General features: G+C 42.4%; 1 protein-coding gene and 1 long non-coding RNA gene across 8 annotated transcripts in view; one reads left to right on the top strand and one right to left on the bottom strand.

Annotated features, from left to right (window-relative positions):
• AUTS2 (activator of transcription and developmental regulator AUTS2) overlaps window positions 1–8,481 on the bottom strand; it is a 1,131,932-nt gene extending 1,123,451 nt beyond the window's left edge. For 3 of the 7 annotated variants that reach the window (XM_072837545.1, XM_072837551.1, XM_072837549.1), the window contains exon 1: window positions 7,817–8,477. In XM_072837545.1, coding sequence (XP_072693646.1) covers window positions 7,817–8,125 — 309 coding nt within the window. In that variant the 5' untranslated portion in view covers window positions 8,126–8,477. Of the gene's footprint in view, window positions 1–7,816 lie in introns of all 7 variants that reach the window. The other 4 variants (XM_072837546.1, XM_072837550.1, XM_072837548.1 and 1 more) reach the window with 4 other exon arrangements.
• Window positions 8,482–9,828: 1,347 nt separating this feature from the next.
• LOC140639110 (uncharacterized) lies at window positions 9,829–20,124 on the top strand. Its single transcript, XR_012035967.1, has 2 exons — window positions 9,829–10,534; window positions 16,751–20,124. It is a non-coding gene; the product is annotated as an uncharacterized lncRNA (long non-coding RNA).
• Window positions 20,125–27,115: the final 6,991 nt, after the last annotated feature.

The following is a 27,115-nucleotide window of genomic DNA, read 5'->3' as shown; positions in this document are numbered from 1 at the left end:
TTGTATGTATTAGTTGGTAATCTGTGTTTGCTCAGGCAAACTCTAATTGGAGTTCAGATATGAATGAGAAATCAGAATGATGAGCTGTAACAGCCTAGACAACTGTGGCAAGCAATTTACCCTCACATCAGAGTCCTTCAGACAGGTGAAACTCAAATAATAAAAGTGTGCAATTTTAAAGTTTCCACCTTTCATCTACAACTTCCTAAATCCATTAGCTTTTAGCAATTGCATTTATAATCGATAGTTCTACCTCAGTAAAAGAAAAAGAAGGAAGTTGGGAAGGAAGGAAGGAAGGAAGGAAGGAAGGAAGGAAGGAAGGAAGGAAGGAAGGAAGGAAGGAAGGAAGGACGGACTGGGTAGGTACAGAATCTAACTGGAACCCACGATGAAACTGTTGTATACACTAATCTGTAAAATAAAACACCTGCAAAGAAAGCAGCAAGAAATATGCTTTCCAATTTATAAAATTTAATTATAGGCTACAGGTCACTTTGCAAAGGATGGAACCGGAGACCTAAAGACGACTAAGCCACAGAAGCCTACACTTGCCTAGTCTCCTCCTAAGCAAGCAAAGAAATCCAGACTATGTAAAAACCCACTCTCCCCCCCTCCTGGGTTACTAACAGCATAAAGAGAACCTATTCTTTGTGACCTTATAATGATAACTTACTGACAGCATACTCCCTGCCCTGCAGGCTTGTTAGAAAAAAATGAAAGAACACAGTTCAGACCTGGAAGAACAAAGATAAATTCAGGTTCTCACCAGCCTTATAATTCTATGCCCCTCTTGGGGGGAGGGGGGGAATCTGCATGCATCTACTTATGAAACAGGTACAAATTATATAATAAAAACAGTTCTGACACAGCTAATAATGTCCTAAATTGTTTGTGATCCTCTCCGGTCTTGGGTTTCACCAAATTAATTTCCATCTTGCTCTTCCAAACTTCAATTATTTGAGAGTTTTCAAATCTTAATTTCAAAATCTACTTCATTTTTTTTTCTAGAACTTTCTCAAATGAACAGTTGCTAACCCATTACCAAGTTCTTTCTCCTAGATCTACAGAATATCAGGTTTAATCCTAACCCTGAAAAAAAAAAAAAAAGTGTTGTTTCTTGAGGAGGAAAAAAATAGCATGGGGCACCTTAACATAGGCTACATTTAGTATATTTAACTAATCAGAGCATAGGGGTAAAATAAAATGTAAACCCATCATCCACCACCCTCTGCATAAGGACACACATGCACATACCCCTCTCATCAAGAAGTGCTACTAGATCCTCTGTCCAAAATCTTCCAAATCTTGTAGTCATGGGGACCTAACGATTCCTTAACAGCTGGCCTCAACTATTATTTTATGTTTGGGCACATATCTAATCCTAAAGCTCTCTCAAGCTAATAATCACCATTTATTTTTATTTTTTTTTTACTATATATAATACTGTTGTATAGACGTGTACAGAATCTCTTCATCATCCTCAATCCTCCTTGAATCATGGTGAATGCTCAGTTTTTTTTTTTAACCCCTTTTCAAGAGAATACTGTCAGTGGATCAAAGGCTAATCACTAACTTTGTGATTTATTTTTTAAGTAAATCATTTATATCCTATCCTACTTCCAAATCTCAACAAGTAACACAAGCCACACGGAACCATCATATCACAATCTTCAACCTCATCTCACATAAATACACCTGAACTGGTGCTCTGCCTTGTACAGTAAAATACTCAAACTCGGTACATACAGTAAAATACTTAAATCCGTAACCAGGCACATTCTTCCCACTCTTCCTTTTATGAAAACTTTCTCACCCCTTAGAAACTCCTTAGATCCTAAAGCTATGCATACTTTAGAAGTGAAATGCTGCAACTGACCCATTTACTCTGTAGTCCCAAACCAAACTTCCAAAGACAGAAAGTGAAAAATCCACCCAAAACAGCTCTACAGCTTTCCCTGGCTGTTTAACAGAAGGGTTCTAACCTTTCTTGAACTACCAGTTCATGCATAAGCGAGCAAAAGGCAAATAATTTGAAACCTTTATTTTAACATCACTGTCAACCTCCTTTGCCATCCAACCTTCTTTCCCAGCTTGCTAAAAGCAGCAGTACAGGAAATCAGAAAGGACTAAGAGACAATAAAACACACTGGCTGGAAGACAGCTTGGTGGCATCAGAACCGCTGGCATCAGGGCTGCTATCAAACTGAAAGGACTATTAATGAGAATCACTTACCAACACTCTCCTCATAGAGGGGTTGCTAACATCAATGAAAGAATGACACCAGGTAGGACAAGGGAGCAAGAGAAGTGGACTGATCATCATTATATACGTCTCCCCTTCCCCTTAGCAGTTTCACTTAAGCAGTAGCCTCCATTCCAACTCCAAACTTCTGTGCCTGATTTTCCAGGTCGTCTATCACCAGCCCCCTCACCCTGTACTCAGAGACCACCAAGTCCTGAGATGTGGAGGGGACCTAAGAGATCTTTTCCAGCATTCACCATATCAGATTGTGGATTACAATGCCAAGAATAAAAGTGCCCTTTGGTCAAAGTTTAGGAGATAAGGCACAAAGCACTGCCTTACTTATCTGATACTCAAAATTCACATTTGCATAGTAAAAAAGATTTTTAATTCTGGCAGAACAAGTCACCTGTTTAATTTTGTCTTGCCCATCCAATTCCAAAATTACTTGAGGTTTGATCACATTTTTTTTTTCCCCTTAATCTGGAACACGATTTATGAGCATCCAGCAGAGCTAGGTTCCCTTCCACCTTGGGGATCTTTGCTGTAAAAGCAGTCTAAACCTCTCAACTAAGGGATGAAGAAAATTATGCTTTTAGAGAGTAATTTCCCAAAGTCTCTCAATAGTTAGGAAGGCCAACCCAGGAACATGGGTCTGCACAGGGGTCCACTTACATAATTCTGTAACTCATTTCTACCAGCGCTTCCATGCTCACCAAGCCCTAATCAAATAGCATCTTCTCAATCCTCTTGTTTCTGTGCTTCCACACTATTCCCTGTCCTTTAAATGCACTCCCCAACCCTCACTCCTTATTTATCCAAATCTCTTCAACCTCTAGGCCCAGTCTTCAAAAAAAGCCTTCTCAAACACTTCAGTCTATCTCACTACCCTTTCTCTGAAGGCTCACTGCACTTAGTTGGTATTAGATATTCGAGGGCCTGTCTCAAAATTATTTTAGAAGTACTGGACTTAATTTATCAACATACTCCTTCAAGATACTACATATATTTTAGGGGTGGTTTTTTTTTTTCCTCTCTTTCTAGGCACTCCATAAATATTTGCTGATGGAAGGAACATGACTAATGTTTTCTAAACAACTGAAATAAGTGAGATTCAACGATAGTAAATTATGTTATGTTGTAAGTACACCGAATTCTGTACAGTCTATTTATGCTACCAATGTGTAGGTAAACCCTGAAACAACTAGGAAATGAAGACCACATGAAAGTCTTGGTCTGATCCTCTAACCACCAAAGATAAGTGTGCCTTCATTTTCGCTAGTCTGCAAAACTCCAACTGGCTTCCTGTCTGCTAATCCTACCAACTTCATCTTTGCTTCCCTTGGTCAGTTTTATAGAAGGAGGCTGCCCTTAAAACCCAGTGCATAACACAGAGGGGAAATGATGGATTTACAAAGTGAAATTTTCAGCGATGGTGTTCATGTGGCTTCCTAATCAAGACTACACAGAAAGAAACCCAAGTAAGAACTGAAAGGCAGTATTATCTGGCACATCAGGGTACATACAGTACTAGAACCCCAACATTTCCATTTATACTTTGTTGGCTGAAAGCCATTTTAAAAAAAAAAATGAGGCACAATATCTGGGGATATTCACCCTCAATATTTGAATATTCAAAGAATATTCAAATAAACAATACCGTATCCAAATGGTAATTCTGCTTCTCAAATGCATAATAAAAAGAACACCGCGTTCAACTTTAGCCTCCTCACCTACCCTCTTATCTTTTATCATAAGACTCTTCACAATCATATACTTGAACTTCAGGGCATAATTACTTGAGACAAGTGTCCCTGCAGAATATGAAACTACCTCAGCCAGTTTCACTGCCTATAAAGTGTGGGACTTCTCAAACTACTTCTACAGCTTTCATCATCTTAAATAAAAACCAGACAAGAGTGAAAAACAATCAACATAAAAATGCAGGTTCTCTCATTTGCCTTTACTCCAGTATTTGTAAAACCATAGTTGAATCGAAATAGTTTTTATCAGCCACTTCATCACGACCTAGGAGCCTCTCCTTTAAAAGGGAAGCTGAAATCAGGTACTCAGGACAAAATCATGGAGTCAAATAATGAATCCACTAACATTCTAAGTACACGACTCTACAGTTTGCCAGCTACTATTCTGAACCAGCATAAGCTAAAAACTTAGCTGTGCGAGCCAAGATTTCTGGTTTCTTATCACATCATACTAGCAGCAGCCTTGATGATACGTGGTGTCATTTGATTTCATTTCTAAACACAAGGCACAAAAACAAATTAGGTACTTGTGGTAACTCTTGGCATCTATAATAATTCCTAACATTTACAAGCACTCCATTAACATATATTTCTGTCCAAGTTCATACTTTACTTGCCTATTTCCCAATAAATCCTCACATTTCGTGGTGATAGTTCAGTAAATCTTGTAAACTGAGAACAGTAGGACACCAGAGGATTTAATGATCACTATACACATATGTCTGACCATCCAACAGGGACACAAATGTGATAAGCAGCAAACAGATCCAACTTTTCCCACAGAACCAGACATACATGATGATTTTTATTCCCCACTGTGTATTTTTAATATGAGAAGTTTATTTACATCGCTCCTACAAAAGCCAGCCCTCCTAAATGTAAATACTAACAGGATAGTTGAGAATATTTTGAGCGGACAGTTGTCGATTTATTTAGGTGTGATAATGGTACTGCAGAGTGTCTGGTGGGTTTTCTTTCTGAGTCATTAGCATTAAGACATACATGTAGAAATATTTACTTATTTCTCATATCCCATCTCAGAGTGGGGAGTAAATGAGTTACAGATGAAACAAGATGAGCCACGAGTTGGTAGCTGTTGACCCTGGGTGCTGGGTATATCAGTTTATTATACTGTTCTCTCTACTTTCGATTATGTTTAAATTTTTCTGTAAAGTTTTAAGGAAACTTTTTAAAAAGTTAGACCTTTTAGACCTACACACAGATCTCTAGATGGTATTTAGATATGAAGGTGGCACAGCATTCAGTTAACCAAAGTAACTTGGGTTTTGAATCTGGAAAAGCAGCAGAAAAAATAATCACAGTAAGGAAAGGAATGTTATTAATGCCACACTCTGATTTTGATCTTTCCTAAAAAATTAAGTTTTTTAACGCCCCCCCCCCAAAAAAAAAACAAAACAAAACAGAATGGGCACATTTTCTCTCAAGAGCCAAAGGGATGGATGTACACATCTCAAGCCCAGTCAAACATCTGTTTATTAAAAGTATAAACAATAGGGATTGCCTGGGTGGCTCAGCGGTTGAGAGTCTTCCTGTGGCTCCAGGTCAGGATCCCAGTGTCTGGGGATCGAGTGCCACATGGGGCTTCCTACAAAGAGCCCGCTTCTCCCTCTGTCTATGCCTATGTCTCTGCCTCTCTCTGTGTCTCTCATGAATGAAAGAATGAATGAATGAATGAATGAATAAACAGTATAAACAATAAAAAATTTGCGTAAGTTATATCTACCTCTACTTGGCCTTCAAAAATGTTCCTGGGAAAATGCAGGCCCCTCTTGCTCACTTACTTGAGGGGCCACACAGCAACCCACAATAACCATGCAGAAAGCAGAACCACTTGTAACTGGCTCTTACAAATAATGTCCTAAGCCCACCACAGATAGCAATGGTGAACCAAATTCTAGCAGCCTTATTAGGATACATGCTGCCATTTCAATTCCTTTTTTAAAGAGAGAGAGAGAGAGAGAAACAGAAAGAAACAGAGAGGTCACACTGTACAGTACCCTCCCACCTTGCCAAAGTTAAAGCCACAGTTAGAATTATCCTAATAAGTGGTGAGCCTCAACACTCAAAATAATGGTGTAAGGTCCATCTTAGCCAATAAATCACCAGCTCTAGAACCAAAGGGTAACTGATTCAATAACTAACCTCAAAATCTATGGCCACCATCCACCACCAACCTCCCTTTCTCCCCAGCCACTGGCCACCATCACCACCAGCAGCCCCCAACCAAAAAGCAGTTCAAACAGAAAGAACAACCCTGACATGAAGGCTTCCTTTTTTAGTATTTAAAGCTGACACCCAAACACACGCACAGAACCAGCAATCTAAACCTGTGCAGTTACTGAGTGTGAGATTTAAGCTGTCATTAACAAAGCTTACATCTGATCATCTCGAACAATACCATAATAACAGCAAAAAAGCCAAAGGGTAAGGGAAAAGTTTCCTTCAGGAACCTCAAATCATCACATCAGGTGCATGAAATACTAGAAACCAACTCCTATCTGGGTTTTGTGCTTAAGAAAGCGGGACCAACTCTGCAGAATCTCAAAGCCTTCTGTGCGTGTGGTGTGTTGGGGGTGGGGACAGGGAGGTGGGGGGAGGAAAGGGGGTTGTTACATCTGTAAAGGCCAGTGACTGATGGCAGCACCAAATCGTATCCCTCCAGGTAGAGACAGTTTACCCCAGGCCCCTGGACAGTCCCGGTCTACCCATACCCCCCACCCCACCCCACCCCCCAAGAGCCTGTAGCTGCAGGAAAATGTGGATTTGGAAATGAACGCTGCAGGTGCCCAAGGAATAAAGAAAGGCACACACACACACACACACACACACACACAAAGCCAATCAGAAAGAAAAAGAAAAGAAAGCACCAAAAAAAAAAAAAAAAAAGGAAAGGGAGAGGGACAATTCTGTGACAAGCCCTTCAGATGCCAGCTAGGATTTTATTCTTTCCTCCCACCAGTCCTCCCTGGTGTACCTTTTTCTGTCCTTTAACCAAACTGCTCCTGTACACACACACACACACACACACACACACAAATGTGCCTATGTGTATAGATGATATTACAATTAACCCTTTCTGTAGTAGAGCCCCACATAGAATACAGAGAGACATTCCATCCTTTCCTCTCTTCTCTCCCCTCCTCCCTCCTTTCTCCCAACCAAGAGAAAACGCCCCCTTCCCCAGCTTCACCCAAAAAAAAAAAAAAAAAAAAAAAAAGCAGGGGAGGGGGGGCAAAGAAACCACAAAACCCCCATCAGTCTCGAGTCCCGAGGACACTCAGAACCAGGAAAGGTATATACTATACAGACACACACACACGGACATATGGTTCTGTGGGAAGCACACACAGAACCGTCCACGGGCGCCCCAAACCCAGCAAAGAGACTTCCACCAGCCAAGGAGCCATGATTGGGGAGGGAGAAGAGGAAGGAGTAGGGGCAGAGCTCTCCGTGGAGGGGGGCGCATTGTTGTGATGCCTGAACCCCTCTCTCCCTGCCCATCTGCTGAGGAGGGGGTGCAGGGAGGGGGCGCAGGGGAAAGGCGAGCGAAAACGAGGGAACGAGGAGGAGACCAGGCACGGCTCTGCGATTCCCTCCTGCCGCCTGCCCGTCTGCCCGCGCCCCCAGGTCCCCCCACCCCACCCCCCCACGCCCCAACAATAAGACCTCAGCCTCGACAGGCAGGCGAGACAGACAGACCGGAGCGCGGCGGGGAAGGCAGCAGAGCCGGGCGCCCCCGCCGAGGGGGGTCGCGCATAAAGGGAGACCGGGGGGAGGGGGTCCCCCTTACCTCCAGCGCTTCAAAAGTGACAAAGCTGGTCATGGCAAATCCATCAATGATGTCCTCTTCGGCCGAGGTGGACTCTCTCCGCTTCCTCCGCGGGGGTCTGGGCCGGGACGGGGCGGAGGACGGGGGCTTCCCATTGTCTTCCTTGTCGGAGCCCGACGACGAGGCGAGCGAGGGCGCCCGGGTCCGGCCGGCCCCGCCGCCGCCGGCCGCGCCGGCCCCCAGCCCGCCCCGGGAGCGCCTCTCCCGGTCTCGCTGCGACCGCGACCGCCGCTTCTTGCGGAGTCCATGGCCCCGCGTCGGGCCATCCATGGCTCTGCCGCGCCGGGCTCTCCCCGCTCGCCGCCCGCCACAGGCTCCGGCCGCGGCCGCACACACAAAAAAATTGACACCAACCCCTCCCTCCCCCTCCTCGGCTTCCCTCCGCCCCGAGGAGGGCGCGGGGGAGACGGCGGCCGAAAGAAGGGAGAGAGGGGAAGAAAGAGAGGAGAGAGAGAGGGGGAGGGGGCGGAGAGAGGGAGGGGGACGGGGCGAGGGCGAGGGCGAGCGGCGAGCAGCCCGAGTGCGGGGCTCCCCGCGGCGCCGCGGGTCGGGGGTTCCTGTGAGCAGCGCCCGGCAAAGTAATGGCTGAACACACAGGTCTCCTTCAGAGGCAAAAAAAATAAAAAAATAAAAAAATAAAAAAAAACTCCCCAAGCAGGCAATAAATCAGAATAGCGGAATGCTTTGATCAAGAGGCTGGGAGGCTCCGGGGAGCCCTCCCCGCGGCCATGCTCCGCCGCGCCCCCGCCCCCGCCCCCGCCCCCGCCCCCGCCCCCGAAGACGCCGGCCCCGCTCCCGCCGCGGGTCCGAGGAGGTCGCGGCCAAGTGGGGGCACAGGAACTTCCCCGCCCCCCGCGCTCGGGAACACCCCCGCCGCCTCTCACACTCGCCTCGCGGAAAACTCACTCCCGGCCTCCGAAAGGTTGCAGGGATGCCTCCGAGGGAGGCCAAGGCTTCCGAGCGACCTGAGAGGGACGAGGCCCCCCGGGGAGGAAAGCATAATCCTGGAACAGCCAGGAGGCGAGAGGCCGAGACGGGACGCGCCGGACGAGCAGGGCGGGGGGACGGGGCGGCGGAGGCCGGGGCAGTTGCGGGCTCGCCCGCTCTCCGGGGCCGGGGGGCGCGGGGGGAGGCGACGGCGAAACCAGAGGAGGAGCGGACCCCGGCGCCGACCCCGCCCCCCGCCCCTCGCCCCTCGCCGCTCGCCGCTCGCCGCTCGCCCCTCACAAAAAAAAAATTTGTTTTCCAGTCCCGGAGAAGAGGTCACCCTTCCTCAAGACAGGGAGGGGGCGAGCAGTCAGTCAGTCGACGAGGAGAGCAGAAAGAAACCTCCAGCGGGAGAGACTCCGAGGTGCCGCCCGCCGCCCGCCGCCCGCCGCCCGCCGCCGCCTCTCCTCGCCTCTCCTCTCCTCTCCGCCCAGCCCGAGGGACAAGCGCGGCCGGGAAGCGCCGGGAAGCGCCGGGAACGCCGCTCTCGCCGCCGCCGCTAACGCTGCCGCCGCCGCCGCCGCGAGAGCCCCGAGCCGGAGGGTGCACGGCGTGTCCCCGGGCGGCTGCAGCGGGAGCCCGGGCACGGCCCCATCCTCCGCCCGCCCGCCCGCCCGCCTCGCGCAGCTCCCGCTCCTCCCCCTCCGCGGCCGGCCCACCGCCGCCGCCGCCGCCGCCGCCGCCGCCGCCGCCTCAGCCCAGCCCCGCGACCGCCCGCACGCGCGCGCGCGCACGCGCCCCCGCCCTCCCCGCGCCTCGCTCGGCGCGCGCTCCCGCCCCCGCGGCCCCGGCCGGCCGGATCACGTGGCCCGCTGGGCTCGCTCCGCCCCGCCCCCGCCCCCGCCCCCGCCCCGCCCCCGCCCCCGCCCCCTCCCCAGTTGTAGAGTGTGTGGAAAGCAGAAGGCTGGGGGCTGGCCGCGCTCGCGAGCCCGGGGCATGCGCGCTGGGCCGGCCGGGCCTGCGCACTGGGGGCGGAGGGGAGCCGGGACCCGGGAGCCAGCGGGCTGCGGTGGCGGGGCGCGGTGGCGGGGTCGGCCGGGGCCGGGGCGTGGGAGCGGCGACCGGCCTGCGGGTCACAGCGGGGGCGCGCGCGGGCCACGGCCCCCTGTGTGCTCCGCGCCCCCCGCAGCCTCTCCCGGACGCTTGTCCCTCGGCCCCCGGCCTGCCCCGGGCCCGCCGGAGTCGCGGGAGCAGCCCGCCCGGGGGGTGCTCGGGGTGCTCCTCCTGGGCGGCCTGCGCAGCGAGGGAAGGCGGGGATCCTGACGAGGGACGCGACCGGGGCTTCCCCGCGGGGGAGACGCGCCTGCAGGCGACGGAGAAGGCGGCGAGTGCCGGAGGGCGGGCCTCGGCTCCGCTGGGGGCGCGGACGGGGCCCCGCGGCCGGACTTGGAAACTTTTCTCCCACGTGGTCGCTCAACGGGTGACCGAGAGCCCCGGCGCCCCCGTGACCCCGGGGCCCTCCGCGCCTTCCAGCCGCGGCCCGTGACGCGCGCGGGGGGTGAGCCCGGGGCCGCCCCCGCCCCCGCCCGAGGACCCGCGGGACCCGCAGGACGCCTCCCGACCGCGGCCCGCTGCCTCCCGGCCTTTCCCTTCGCGCCCCTCCTGCCGCCGCAGCGTAGCGGATGGCGCATAAAAGTTGTATTGAAGAGTTGACTGCAGCCCAGAATCGATCAACAAGAGGCCAGCCTCTAGGTAAAAGAGCTGAGCGTTTTCCGGGGCAGTGGGATTGCTGTGCACGGGTCAGAAGGATGCCGGCAGCCCTCTCCCACCAGCCCGCTAGCTCCCCACCGCGCTTGGTGCCTACACACCGCTACCGCGTCACCTCACCCCTCTTCCCCAAGAGCACTTAGAGAGGAAAAAAGGAAATGAACTGACATGGTTAAGTTGCTCACAGTGGGTCGGGCGCCCTACTACACCCTTCGTACATCGTTTCTCATTTCGCCTCTTTACGAAACCTACGCGTTTAACTAGCGTAACCCGAAGGAGGTGGTAAAGAAGGGGCATGACAACCTGACATACTCGAGATTGGTTGGCTCATTCATTTCTCCATTCGATAGTTCTAAGGACCTGCTGTGTCCCAGGCACAGTTCTAGGTGCTGGGAATTCAGTGGTTCGCAAAACACAGAGGGTCCTCCTCCGATCTTGGGTTGTAGCAAGGCAGGCGAGCCTCACTCACCTTGCACTCTCTGACCGTTCAATGACCATTGCCTTAAATCACACTCCTTCAGCATCCTCTTTTCTGGATCTTTATGAAACCAAGGTGGAGTGGGGGGGAGGGGCAGGATGGGAGGATGACAGGAAACAAGTTACAGGGGCAGAGAGAGGCAACCACTGAACTGTGAATAAGCTTTCTGCCTGCCCAGGGAGGAGACCATCTGACCTTAAGCAAAGACTCTTAAATGACTAGTTTTCTCATCTGTAAATCAAACTTTCAATTAAATGTTCAAAAAATTCCCTTTCAGGTCTACCACTGGCCTTCTCAAAGGATATGTTTTCTTTTTTTTTTTTTTAATTTATTTTTGTATTGGTGTTCAATTTACTAACATACAGAATAACACCCAGTGAAAGGATATGTTTTCAAGTAGATGCTGTGCTTTATTTCTTGAGAAAAGCGACCAATATATGGAATTTGATTCAATTTATTAAGAACATGGTGCCTCCTTCTAAAACTATCTACCCAGCATAACTGAGCTTGCTGCCCCTGGAGCAGTTAGCTGTGGCTCTGGACAGAGTGTAACTTTTGTGTTAACCTCTAGGATGCTGTCCCAGCACCTGCTGAAATCCACACTAAGTTTTTCAAGTTCACGCCTACCAAAAAAAAAAAAAAAAAGGCGAGTTCTTTGTCATTTAAAGGAAGGATCTGAGTTCACTCTTAGGGCTTTTGGGAATATGGAAGACATTTTCCATACTGATAAGTTTCAGTGAAAACTAAGAACTAACTTGCAGTTACAGTCACGTTTCACAACTATAGGGGTTGGGTTGAGGAAGGTGTGAAATTGGCAAATATAATAAAAAGTATAATATTAGTGACTTCCCAGAGTAGCCCTTGGCAGTCCTGTCTTTAAAGAGTAATGTCTGGTAGGGGGAAAAAAAAAAAAAAAAGGTGGTAATGCACTGCATCCAAGAACCTTGCCTCTAGGAAGAGTAATTTGCAAATGCATTTTGGGATAATGTTTAAATGATTTTTTTTCAGGGTCCAAGTGCAATGCTCACTGGAATTGGTAATGCCTTTTGGGTCAGAGTTTCAATTTTCTTCCATCAGAGAATTAAAATTGTTTGTGGATTATGTTGCCCATATCTATTTCTAATTCTCCATATCATCTATGTTGTAAGAGCAACATGATTAATGTTGTAATGATTAATAACCACCATATAATAAGCTAAGTACTTACTGTGTGCCAGGTCTGTTCTAAGTTATAACATTTAATTCTCATGAATTTTGAGTAAGGTTTTATTATATTTAGGGTTGAGTAAACTGAGGCTTAAGGAGGTCAAGCAAAGAGGCTCCGGGATAGCTCAGTCAGTTAAGTGTCAGACTTGATTTCGGTAGCTCAGGATCCTGATATGGTGCCCCACCTCCAGCTCCATGCTAAGCATACAGCCTACTTAAGATTCTCTCTCCCTCTCCCTGCTCCGCCCTACCCCACGTGTGTGTTCTCTCTCTCTCTCTCTCTCTCTCAAAAAATAAATACATTAATTAATTAATTAATTAATTAATTAATTAATAGTCAAGCGTAGGTAGCATGGCTTTTTCATCGTAAGCTGAATTTGGCCTGAGTGATTCCACAACTTGTTCTCTTAATTGTTATCCTGAATGCCTTCCTCAGAATGATTCCCCAAGAAATCAAATGCTATGTATAGATAGAGTACAAACACTTTGGAAAACTGGCAATGTCTACTCAAGTTAAACATATGAACACTCCATGGCCCACCAATTCCTTTCCTAGGGATATACCAATGTCAAATGTGTACTGAAAGATATTAAACAGCTCAGAGTATTATCATAACCCCTAAACTGGAAAAAACTCAAATGTTCATTTGTAGAACAATGGGGAAATAATTGGTGATATATTCATATAATGGAATACTATGCACCACTAAGAATGAACAATCTAATTCCAAATGCAGTAACATATATTAATATCATAAATATAATGCTCAGTGAAAGAAGTGAGACACACAAGAGTATGTGTTGTGCAAAAACAGGCAAAACTCATTTATGCTAGCAGAAGTTAGGACCGTAGTTACCTTTAAAGGGGGCTGATGACTGGAAAGGGGCATAAATAGGGCTTCTGAGGAGTTGATCATGTTGCTTCTTGGACTTGGTGCTGGTTGCACATGTGCATTCAGTTTGTAAAAATTCATCAAGCTGTACTGTTATGATATATGCACTTCTCTGTATATGCATAACTTCAAAAACATGTTAAATGCTATGTATGAGGGGGGGTATTGTTTGTATACATATGAGTATTTATAGAACACTTGAGTTTTTTCATGAATTAATGGCACTGTCCAAATGCTCATCAACGGTAAAATGGATAAATAAACTATGGTTTATTCACACAACACCACACAGTGTGAACACACAATGGAATAATAAATAAAGCATAGCGTATCATCAGATTTCTTACCAGGCAGAATGAAAGATAAAGCTTTAACTTGAAATGGGCAGTTTGAATGAGCTCATAATTCGTATCAGCAAAAGCTTAGGCAAATTCCTTGCCAAAAGACTGTAGTTGATAAAGAGTAAAGCTGAAGAAATAATTCCATAAGAGGTTGCTTGTTTAGTAGGGAAGACACTCAAGTGGTTCTGGAAAACACAAAAGGAAAATCTTAATCTGTGTTCAGGAATAAAATACTTAACGCAGGAGAGCCTCTCCAGCTGTGCCATCTTTTATTCGAATCAATGATTAATACTCAAACTGTATCTTGAACATTCAACCTTGACTAGTCAGAGAGTATTATCATAGCTCGATGACTGAGCTAAACTCTGAGCATTCCAAGTGGTGATAGTTATTTTTGGTATCAAGTTTTCTAAATTGCTAAATTTTTATATCCCTCTGAAGTCTTGCACTTTGCACTCTGCCAACACGGCAATTATTAGTGCATCCTTCTTGATATTACATACCAGTATATAGTATTTGAATTTAATTTATTAGGAAGATTGATTTTTAACTCAAGTCAGCTTCAGGTCTATGCTTTGGTGGTTTATAACTTTGTTATTTTGCGTGTGCGTCTGCCCTGAGACCAAGGTAGAACTGAGCTGGTTAATGGATCTATCTTTATGCCATTTCCAAATGAGCAAACAAGGAGACTCACACATTCATTTAATATCCCTTCTTTAACCCTCATAAGTTGTTTTTAATAATAAGTATTCCCGGGGAGAAGTGATAGCTTGCGTTAACTGGCACGTAGCCCATCAGCAAGAACATTGTTGTAACTTTGCCCTAATTAGCGCCTGCTGTTTTAATTTTTTTTTTTTCTACATTGTAAGTTGTTTTTCGAACCGCAGTTTTAATGTTCCAAAAAAGGTGGGGGGAGGAAATGTGTGGTTCAACATCCTAAATGTGCCACTTTCCATAATATTGTACACTAAACTTGGATCTTTTGGGTCCCTGTGATGAATGACACGTGGATCAACCCATAGTCTTCAGACACTGCTCTGTGAAGGCAATGAAAGATAACTGCTGGTAACCAAATGGTGATCATATAAAAAGGTATTTCTGTCAAATTTTAATGAGCTTTAGATTTCCACAAAATTAACCAGTCTTCCTCTCCCTTCTCAGCTCAATGCTTTCTACTTAACATGATCAGATGGAAAAGTGTAGGATAATCACAAGAAAAAACTTTAAATGACTTTAGTGGAAGACCTCTGTATTTATTACAGGATTATACCCTGAGGAACAATTTCTCTATTGGACTTGGTAGATGACTTGTGATAAATTGTGATTTTTTAAAAAATTCTTATTTAAAGAGCAATATAGATCTGAAAGGATCAGATTCAGGATAGATAACATCCTGGTTGAAAATACTATCAATCCTTTGGAATTACATGAAGAATATAATAAATTATAGCCCAGACATAATTGCAAGCTTCTATTTATAAAACATAATAATTATTGGGACACCTGGCTGGCTCAGTTGGAAGAGAATGTGATTCTTGATCTTAGGATCATGAGTCTGATCTCTGTACATTGGGTGCAGAGATTACTTAAATAAAACTTTTTAAAAAAAATAATAAAGTAACACATAATAATAATTTTACATTTCTGTGTTCAAGCCCTTTTGTGGTCTGGTCCCAGGTACGCTATCAACCTCCTTTATTATATAGCATGTTTCTACATATCCCGAGCTAAGCTCTTGCCTAGAAGACTTGCATGCCTTGGCCATGCTGGTACATCAGCCCAGAACCTCCTTTCCTGCCATCTGAACTTGCTGAATGTTTTCTCACCCATCAAGACCCATTTATCCCTCAAGGCCAACTCTTCCAAAAAAGCTTACTCTGATTGTTACTTCCATTCAGAATTAATGGCCTCTTCTCTACTTTTGTGGCATTTTAACTTCTGTGCATTTTACTTATTATTATAGATTTCAGATTAATAGAGTGAACAATCATGTACTCTCTCCATGGCTTTAGAAACAAAATATTTCCAGGGACATCTGGCTGGCACAGTTGGTTGAGCATTCGAGTTCAGGTCTTGATCTCGGAGTCATGAGTTTGAGTCCTGAGTTGGACTCCAGGCTGAGCATGGAGCCTGTTTAAAAAAAAAAAAAATCCAAAATCCTTGAATCCTCCTGTGTTCACAATTCCCTCTTCTGAAATTGTGTTTTCCCTCCTCCCACTTCCTTTTCCCCACTGTCCCCGGGAGGATCATTATCTAAATTGTATGATTATTATTGCACTCATTTCTCTATACTTTTACTTTATTAGAAGTATTCCTAAACCACATATAGAATTTTTTGCATATTTTAAAATATATCTAAATGATATCAATCTATATGTATTTTTCTAAAACTTGTTTTTTATATTGTGTTTTATTTCTGAAAGTTGTTGATACATATAGTTCCTATGCATTTATTTTCACTGTGGCCTACTATTTTAATGTGTGGCTATTCCATAACAGAATTATTTATACCTTTTCAACAGACGTTTAGCGGTTTACATTTTTTTTAATTCCAATGTAGTTAACGTTTTGTGTTCTATTGGTTTCAGGTGTACAATATAGTGATTCAACACTTCCATACATGATCCAGTGCTTATCATAATGAGTGAGCTCCTTAATTCCCATCACCTATTCCCCCCAGCTCCCTACCCACCTTCCCTCTGGTAACCATCTGTTTGTTCTCTATATTTAAGAGTCTGTTTTGGGGGTTGCCTTTTTTTCCTTTGTTCATTTTGTTTCTTAAATTCCACATATGAGTGAAATCACATGGTATTTGTCTTTCTCTGCCCGATTTATTCCCTGAGCATAATACTCTTTAGCTCCATCCATGTTGTTGCAAATGGCATAATTTCATTCTTCTTTATGGATGAATAATATTCCATTGTGTATATATACACACCACATCCTCTTTATCCCTTCATCAATCGATGGATACTTGGGCTGCTTCCATAACTTGACTATCCTGAATAATGCTGCAGTAAACATAGGGGTGCTTATATCCCTTTGAATTCTTTTGTTATTTTGGGGGTATATACCCAGTAGTGCAATTTCTAGATCATAGGGTATATTTTTTAATTTTTTGAGGAAACTCCATACTGTATTCCACAGTGGCTGTGCCAGCTTGCATTCCCACCAACAGTGCATGAGGGTTTCTTTTTCTCCACATCCTCCTCAACACTTATTGTTTCTTGTGTTGTTGATTTTATTTATTTGTTTTTAAAGATTTTTTTTATTTATTTGGCAGAGAGAGAGAGCACGCACCCAAGCAAGAGGAGCAGCAGGCAGAGGGAGAGGGAGAAGCAGGCTCCCTGAAGAGAGGGATCACGACCCAAACTGAAGGCAGATGCCCAAATGACTGAGCCATGCAGACATCCAGTGTTGTTAATTTTAGCCATTCTGACATGTGTCAGGTGATGTCTCATTGTGGTTTTGATTTGCATTTCCCTGATGATGAATGATGTTGAGCATCTTTTCATGTGTCTGTTGGCCATCTATGTCTTCTTTGGGTTTTTTTTTTAAGGATTTTGTTTATTTAATCATGAGAGACACACAGAAAGAGAGAGAGAGAGAGGCAGAGGCATAGGCAGAGGGAGAAGCAGGATCCATGCAGGGAGCCTGACATGGGACTCGATCCTGGGTCTCCAGGATCACGCCCTGGGCTGAAGGCAGCGCTAAACCGCTGAGCCACCGGGGCTGCCCTATATGTCTTCTTTGAAGTAAATGTCTGTTCGTGTTTTTGTCCATTTTGTTAAATTGGATTATTTTTTGTTTGGATGTTGAATTTTACAAGTTCTTTATGTATTTTGGGTAGAAACCTTTTATCAGATATGTCATTTGCAAATATCTCCTCTCACTCAGTAGGCTGTCTTTTAGTTTTATTGGCTATTTCCTTTGCTGTGCAGAAGCTTTTAATTTTGATGTAATCCCAATAGTTTATTTTTGCTTTTGTTTCCCTTGCCTGAGGAGACATATCTAGAATGACGTTATCAATGATTTACAATATTTTGTCATTATAAATAATGCAGATGCACAAGGAGACAAGGCTTTTTACGTCTTTTTTTTTTACGTCACTGTTATAGAACTTATTCTTCTATAATTTTTGTTATTATATACACATCCTGTGATCTTTTCTAATCACTTGGTAATCTCTATAGGGTAGGGACTGTGCAGGCAATAGCAAGTACTCAATAAATGTTACCTGGCTTGATGATTTATCCGTCCTGTCTTTGAGTTTAGATTTTGTAGACTCAGGTGGTTGTGTTTTAATTATAGTACAGATGAAGACTAAATTTTTGGATTTTCATAAATTTACTTCAGAATTCCTAAAATGAGGCCTCGAGGGATAGTTGATTTTGTCGGACTTGGTATTAAAACAGGCTCCTATCAAGCATCTGTCCTTAAAAACCAGTTGGTAGTATCTCTGAACTCCTCGATACCTCTGTAAATTAAATTTTGGGACCCAATAGAGTTTCTTTTTGAAATATTGAATATCCAGTGATCTCATTTTTCAAGTGCCTTTATTCTTTTGAAAAATCCTAAAAAGAGAAAACAACATCTTCACTTGCAATGAAAATTTCTTGATGTTCAGAACAAATAAACACATTGTTGTTTCAACTATTCAGATAAAGAATGTTGCCCAGGTTCTAGGATGGGCTCATATTATCAGGATTTTTCATGAAATTGTTATTTAAATATCAGGATAACTGATAAGAAATGAGCTATCAGAAGAAAATATTGATAATTTAAGCTGTTTATGTGTTGTTGATACAATTCTACCCTATGTATGTTGTTCTCCAAAGTTTTATTTCTTAAATTTAAAAGAGGGATATTATATATACAAGAATATTTACAACATTATCACTTATGATGGGGGAAAAAGAAAAACAACATAAATGTTCTACAATAAAGGATAATTAACTTATAACATGGAACCTTATGGATTTATTAGAATTTGTAAGGGTATTTATCTGTTAACTAATAACAGAATTGTACATACCTTGTGACAATTGCTTTTAGAACTATTAAATTATATTGTCTATGTAAAGTTTAGACAGAACACAACAACATATATTGTCACTTTATTTTAGTAGTAATATGGATGGAAAATTATTTTTAAATTGCTTTCCTATATGTTAAATTTATTTAATTATAAATAGAGCTTTGTAAGTATCATATTCCTTTTCAAAAAAGGTGTGTGTATTAGGTGGCTGACTCTCCTGCCTTGTTTAGATCCAAAGGGTTTCCCAAGATACAGAACATTCAGTGCTAAAACTTGACCATGTTGTGCAAACTGTGACAGTTGATAATCCAATAATATGTCTTTGATTGGTAGGATAAGGTGGAAAGAAATTGTAATTTTATTTTCAATTGTCAGGATATAAACTGGATATCAGTTTGATCACTAACTAGAAATTATTTATGCTTGAGACTCTACTCGTCCATATTGTGACTAATCTTGTAAAAATGCATACAAAATCTTAAAGAGACAACCTTCTACTAACTGCATATTTACGTGGTATCAATTTCAACAAATGAAATTGCTCTCAGCACACATTAATTGACATAATTACTGAAACACCAAAATCATATTAGCCACTGTAGGTCAAAGGAAAAAAAAAAAAGAAAGAAAGAAAGGAAATCATTGCTCCAGCAAATTGCAGAAGTATTAAAAAAAAAAAAAAAAGGGAAAAGAAAAAGGAAAAAGAAAGGCTTAAAAGTTGTTCAACTTGTAGATAGTTTTAAATAAAGCCAATAAAACATGGCTATTTCAATATTCATTCGTGAGATAATTCTTAACAGTATATCTTGGCTATATTGCAGCTTAAAAGTAAGTCTTTCTAATATTCTGCACTTTGTTGATCTTATAATCTCTATTGTGTGTGTTTTAGTGGCATAGCACTCCTATTCAAAGACAAATTGTACCCACTATTAATATCTATTTTAATAATTAACAATCATACAGTTATTCTAGAAGCCCAACAGCAGCAACAATGACATCTTTGTATTTGCAGAAAGCTTACTTTTCAAATTTTTGGCTCTTTTTCCTAAAACAGTGACATCATAGTAAAACATTGTTCTGCCTGTTTTGGGTTCGAATCTCCTGATAAGTTAGAGAAACATAAAGGTAACAAAAAAAGACATATATTAGCATAATTCTGCAAGGCAAAGAAATCTCTGCTAGCACTTTGTCATTTCTGTTGCTTGTATACATGGAATCTATTGTTTTGTGGTCTTACTTCTTCATTTCCTATGCTAGATTGTTCTTGACACTGAAAATGTAATTTCTTACACAACTCACCTTCCATGCTCTCTTTTCCAGTATGTATTATTGTTAGAATACCTTTGCTTTCCAGAGTCTTTTATCAAAGCTCATTAGCATTCTTGATCATCATCATGATTATTGCCATTATTATTTATTTTTGCTCCTCTGTGCAGAAAGTTTTTGCTTTATTGCAACATTGTTTTGTTCTCTCTATCATTAATAGCTAGTCTTACGCATTAGTATAGAATTCTGCTTTTGTTGAAAATTAACTCCCATGAATCAGAGAAACATGAAGAAAACAAATGTAGACACATTGTGGTACATTTCTTCAAAATAAAAAGAGAGACATTCTCGAATTTTTTGTTACTCTGGTTTGACCACATGGAATCAAGCACTTCACCACCTATAAAATCTTATATAAACTTTTACTTCTACATTATTAATTTCTAATTTAATTTCCTATCAATAATTTTATCCAACAGAAACAGTGTTATTACAACCAAATATATATAATGGGGCCAAAATAGGGGATGGGGGCAGAGAAAAAATAAAGAAAAAAGGAAGATGTGCTTCACCATAAAGAACAAGAGAGATTTTTATACATTATTTGTATTATATGTACCATTCTCCTCATGTTTTAGATTTTGTCTCATATTATGGAGAACTACAGAGACGGAAATAGTAGAATGTGTTTGTTCTGCTCAACACCTAACAAAAGTTTCCTTTTCATATAATCCTCATGTTAGGCACCCCAATCTTAGCCTTCACTTAATACTGCTGAAAATTCTAATAACATGTCATAGTTTCTGTACCTCTACCTTCACCACATGCAAGCACAGACACGCATACCAGGATTTATCTGTGGTCAAATCCACACTGACCAATTCTTTCCTCCATTCTGCCAGAAATCTGTTGATTATCCCAATCCACCTTTGTAGAGGACAACTAAAACATAGTATTTTATAGCCGCTGTTTGTGGCTATATAAAGTGATGGATGCCAAAACTTTTGGGAAACAAGATATTCATAGAGTCTTAGTGTCACATCCAAGATCATTTACTAATTAAAAGGGGAAGGGGAATTTCAGCATTGTAGATACCTGTAACTACCACCTTAACCAAATGATCAGGCACTGCATCATCAATTATGATATCATATACTTCTGATGTAATGCATTGAGGACACAACAATATGTATATAATATTCCTTCCAAAAATATTTAACCTGAATATAATCATTGGGACATAGCAAGACAAATCTAAAATGAGGGGCATTCTGCAAAACAACTGGTCTGAACATTTAAAAAATGTCAATGTCATGAAAAGAAGACAAACAATGACTGGGAAATTGTAGAATAAGAGAGGGTAAAGATAGGACAAGTGAATGCAACAGATAATCCTTGATTGTATCCTACAATACAAAAATAAATAAATTAAGCTGCATAGGACATTATTTGGACAATTGGGGAAATTTGAATATAGAGAATATTTTAGGTAATAGTATTAAATCAATGGGATGCCTGGGTGGCTCAGTCGATTAAGCCTCAGACTCTTAATTTCAGCTCAGGTCATGATCTCAGGGTTGTAGGATAGAGTCCCACTTTGGGCTCTGCACTTGGCAGGGAGTCTGCTTGGGATTCTCTCTCTCCCTCCACCCTTCTATCCACCCCCACCCCTGGCACACTCACTTGCTATCTCTCTCTCAAATAAAAAATAAATCTTTTAAAAATAGTGTTGAATCAATGTTAAAGATCTCAAGGAATTGTCTTGTGCTTATGTGGAAGAATTCCCTTTTTCTTAAGATGTAAAAGTATTTAGAGATGAAGTGTCATGGTGTTTGCAATAAATTCTCAAATAGGTTGGCAATGCCTATATATGCAGAAATGGAATAGAGAAAGATAAATAGAAATGGAGAGGAAGCAAATGTGGCAAAATGTTAACAACTGGTAAATTGAAGTGAAGGGTATATGGCTCTTCATTGTATATTCCTGCAGCTTTTCTGAAGGTTTGAAATGTTACACAATAAAAAACTGGGGAAAAGATGGTAAACCAAAACCTTACATCTCTCAGGAAAGGAAGTCCAAAAGTTAATATATCAAACCAAAATGCTTTTCTTCAGGCTACAAGAAAATTTAATAGACTCCAAATGCATGGGCTTAAGCATCACTGTAAAATGAGGCAGGATCAGCCCAGCAGGCCAGCAGGACATTTCTCTAGAGACTACATTGGTATGTACATGTGTTTCAGGAGATATGTATATTTATAGACATACGTCTCTCCCTCTCTCTCCTATTCAATTAGGTAAGTATATGTATTATATATACATATATATTTTAAAGCTTTTATTTATTCATTTGACAGACAGAGAGAGCCCAAGTAGGGGGAAGAGCAGAGGCAGAGGGAGAAGCAGACTCCCCACTGAACAGGGGGCCCAACGTGAGGCTCTATCCCAGGACCTCAGGATCATAACCTGAGTCTAAGGCAGACTTAACCAACTGAGCCATCTGGGTACTCCTTATATTGTATATTTTATTTTTTTATTTTTTTTAAAGATTTTATTTATTTATTCATGAGAGACACAGAGAGAGAGAGAGGCAGAGACACAGGCAGAAGGAGAAACAGGGAGCCTGACGTGGGCTGATTTAAGATTCGATCCCCGGTCCCCAGGATCATGCGCTAGGCTGAAGGCGGCACTAAACAACTGAGCCACCGAGGCTGCCCTATTGTGTATTTTAATATATCATTTTATGTATCATTAGAGATGCCATAGTGAAAGATATCCATTTGAGTAGATCCAAATAAGTAAACAGAGGTCCAGAGGTGTATGGTGCCTTGCCCAATGTGACACAGGTACATACTGTTAGACCTGGACCTAGAAACCAGAAGACCTGTGCTTTATTAACTATTTTAGGCTTCCTGGGGTGCTTGGCTGGCTTAATCAGTGGAACATGTAACTTTTTATTTTTTAAGGTTTATTTATTTATTTATTTTAGAGAGAAAGAGTACATGTGCACACAGGGGGAAGAGCAGAGGAAGAGAGAGAGAGAGAATCTCTAGTAAACTCTCTGCTTGAGTACATAGCCTGACATGGGGCTCAATCCCGGAACCCTGAAAACATGACGTGAGCCACAATCAAGAATCTGATGCTTCGGGATCCCTGGGTGGCTCAGTGGTTTAGCACCTGCCTTGGGCCCAGGGCGTGATCCAGAAGTCCCAGGATCGAATCCCATGTTGGGCTTCTGTATGGAGCCTGCTTCTCCTCTGCCCATGTCTCTGCCTCTCTCTCTCTCTGTCTCTCATGAATAAATAAATAAAATCTTAAAAAAAAAAAAAAAAGAATCTGATGCTTAACCAAGTAAGCCACCCAGATGCCCCCTGGAGCATGTGACTCCCAATCTTGGGATCGTGAATTTGAGCCCCACATTGAGGATAGAACTTACCTAATAAAAAAAAATTATATATATATATATATATATATATATATATATATATATGCACACTATTTTAGGCTTTCTCATTTCATTATTTCCATAAAAATAACATCAACCACGATAGTCAATTTAGAATTTTCCAAACTACTTCAGTCTAATAAAAAGCCTTTACTTTTTTCACACTACCCAATTTATCTCTCTTTTTCTACCAATCTGTGAAAATGAGAATACAGAACAGAAATTTACAGGGCTCCAAAACCTTAAGCATATGAGATTTTTGGAAACTAACTAAATACAAACCTATAATAGGAAATTGTCATAGCCAGAAAGCAAAGTTTGAGGCCATGTGTTTCCTTCTATAAAAGTGACAGGACAAAATACAGATTAACTTTATCGTCTAGAAGGAAATGATGTTTCGTTTTCAAATTTGACTGAATTTTTTAAAATTTATTTTTTAGGGGATCCCTGGGTGGCTCAGTGGTTTAGTGCCTGCCTTTGTCCCAGGGCGCGATCCTGGAGTCCCGGGATAGAGTCTCACATCGGGCTCCCTGCATGGAGCCTGCTTCTCCCTCTGCCTGTGTCTCTGCCTCTCTCTCTCTCTCTCTCTCTCTATCATAAATAAATTAAAAAAAAAACAACTTAAAAATTTTTTTTTAATTTTTTAGATTTATTTTGGAGAAAGCTAGTGAGCGAGGGGGTGGAGTAGGGGGAGGGACAGAGGGAGGTGGAGAGAGAGAGAGACTCTCCTGCGGAGTCCCCACTGTGCGAGGAGCCCAGGATAGGACTCCATCCCACAACTCTGAGATCATGACCTGAGCCGGACTCAAGCAACTGAGCCACCCAGGCACCCCTTGAATGAACTGAATGAACGTTTTTATGACCAGTTTTGAGATGTGGTTTAGTATTTAATGCAATTTCTTTTTTTAAAAGATTTATTTATCTATCAGAGAGAGAGAGACAGTGTGCACACAGGAGAGGTACGGAGAGAGTGAGAATCCAAGCGGACCATGCTGAGCACAGATCCCAAGAGGCTGGGCTCAATTTCAGGATCCTGAGTTCATGCCCTGAGCTGAAACCAAGAATCAGACACTTAACTGACTGCACCACTCAACACCCCAACTTAATGGAATTTCAAATTAGAAATTTAGTTAATTTCTGAGTTAAAAAAGTGGTAGTTTCTACCACTCTGCTTGTTACAATCTATGATGCTTTTTATTTTTTTTATTTATTTTTATTTTTATTTTTATTTATTTATGATAGAGAAAGACAGAGACAGAGACATAGGCAGAGGGAGAAGCAGGCTCCATGCACCGGGAGCCCGACGTGGGATTCGATCCCGGGTCTCCAGGATCGCGCCCTGGGCCAAAGGCAGGCGCCAAACCACTGCGCCACCCAGGGATCCCTCTATGATGCTTTTTATTTCAAACACCGCCAGCTTTCTTGAGATACAAATGTGCTCCAAGTATTTCCACTCTAGTATCTAATTCGAAGAAAAAAGTCCCCAGCAGTGGATTTCTGTTGTTGTTGCTGTTGGATCCATATTGAGAACCCCAAGCCTCACTTCCTGCTAAAGCTGCTGTTGCATGGATGTCTGTCATGTGCAAGAACATTCTAAACTGCAGGGAAAGAGTGACAGTGGCATTATGCCCCTCTCTTTTTCTACCAGTCCTGTGTGAAAATGGGACTATAGAGCAGAAGGACAATAAAAACATTATAGTATGAGTGACCTTAGCAGCAAGTAAACCCTATTATTTGAATAGAGTCATGGATAGCCCACTCTGGGAATGATAGAAGTACATTTCTTGTTAGAGCATCAGAGTAAAAACCTTTTCAGCATTGCATTTGTCTCAGCAAGCAAAGGGAGGTGATGCACAACAGTAAGAATGCAGTCTTCTGTACCACTTTTCCCAGAAATCTTTCATCTTGGCTGATGCAATCTGACATAAAATTAATTTGCTTTATTAAACAGTCTCATTCCTCCTATCTCTTCAGGTAGCTTCTATTATGCATACAATGTGCAGAGTGCCGTAGAAAACTTCTCTTGCCCTTGTTAATGAAAATCCTTGCTTTCCCCCTTCCTGGTGTTATGACCATCATCTCTGTAAAATGTGGACATGTTTGATATGTGAATACTGTATTATTTCTTTGTTTCCTTCCTTGAGTATTATCCTAGCATAACTTCATTGCTCCTAGCTGAACGATGGAACTTGACATTAAGGCATAAAGAATCATGTATGAAAATATCTTCCACCTGGTGCCAATCTACAAATTCTTAATCTTCCCGGAAGAGAAGTCATTCAGGCACACGTATGGTACCAGAATCCCAAGACAATGAAAAAAAGACCTTCTTGGCTATATTAAAAATAATTTTATTCACCCTCAGCTAGGAAAACCTGGAAGAAGATTAAGAGATAAGTTGCCCCCATTTATCATCATACAATCAATACATTCACTCGACATTTCCCCTGACACTCTATTAAACCAACCCCCTCTACTAGGAAGATAAAACTCTTTAAATAGAAAATAAGTAGACAGTGATGAACAGCAATATTATCCCTGCCTACAATTTAAGTTCCCAGGACTTTGGTAAACTTTTGAGTCCTCTCTGCTCGGGGCATAAAATTGTATTTCCCTGCTCTCTGGGGGAGATCATTTGAATAACTTGCTCTTTCACGGGAGTTTCATTTTATAGGACAGAAGAATAGCTTCTATATTTACAGAATGAGTAACGGTGGCCTAGGATTGAAATAAATAAGGGCAATATGACCCTACTAAATAAGAAACCAGGTATATGTACACCCAGTTCTGCTTACCAAAATGACCCACATGGAAAGAGATTTATTATAGGAATTGATTCATGCAATTATGGAGACTGAGAAGTGCCATGACCCCCATTTATAAGCTTGAGACCCAGGAAGACCAGTGGCATTGTTCCACCAGAGTCTGGCCTGAGAACAAGGGAAACTATTGGTACAGATTCTGGTCCAAGTCCAGGAGTGTCAATGACATAAGTTCCAATCCAAGGGCAAGAGAAAAACCAATGTCCCATCCAGTAGTCAGGCAGGGAATGAGTGCTCCCTTCCTCTGCCTCTTTGTTCTATTTAGGCTTTCAAGTTATTGGATGATGCCACCCACACTGGGGAGGGCCATCTACTTTATTCAGTCTACTAATTCAAATGCTAATCTCATCTGGAAACACCTCAACAGACACACCTAGAAATAATGTTTAGCCAAATATCTGGGCACTCCATACTCTGGTCAAAGTGATACATAAAGTTAACCATCCCAGTTAGGAAACTAATATTTATTGATATCTACTAAGGTGCCAGACAATGTTCTTTGTGCTTTATATATACATTAGTTATTCCATTTAACTGCAGGCTTTAGGAAAAGTATGGACCCTGTTTCTCTTGCTGAGCTTTATGTTCTCAGTACCCAGCATAGCTCACAAACTCACAGTGACTATTTGCCAAATGAATAAATTAATAGAAGGACCTCATCAAATCCTCAAAATTAGCCTGTCACGTGTACAAGGTAGAGCATATCTTCATTTTACAGATGAAGAATGAGCTGAAGAATGTCATTTCATTAGAACTTTGAAGAATTGTTTTCTGGCTATCCAAGCGTCTTTCCAAATAATAAGAATAAAACAAGATTCTTAATGACTAATAAAAGACATATTAAATACTAGAACAAGCCTGTGAAATCCAACATCCCAACTTGTTCAATAAAACCCTCACCACTCAAACATAACACTCTGTATCTCTCTGTATGAAGTGTGAGAATAGCTTTCCAGTTTTAAACAAAATACTCAAGATGTTTTCTTTGTCAGTTTACCCAACACAATGACACCAGATGTGAGGGTCATGTAAAACATCTTTCAAAAAGTTGACTGTACCACATGAACAGTATTGTCTT

Source organism: Canis lupus, chromosome 8 (genome assembly GCF_048164855.1).
Source record: "Canis lupus baileyi chromosome 8, mCanLup2.hap1, whole genome shotgun sequence".
Taxonomy (NCBI): Eukaryota; Metazoa; Chordata; class Mammalia; order Carnivora; family Canidae; genus Canis; species Canis lupus.
Note: the sequence above shows the minus strand (reverse complement) of the source record. Positions and strands in the feature narration are given on the sequence as shown.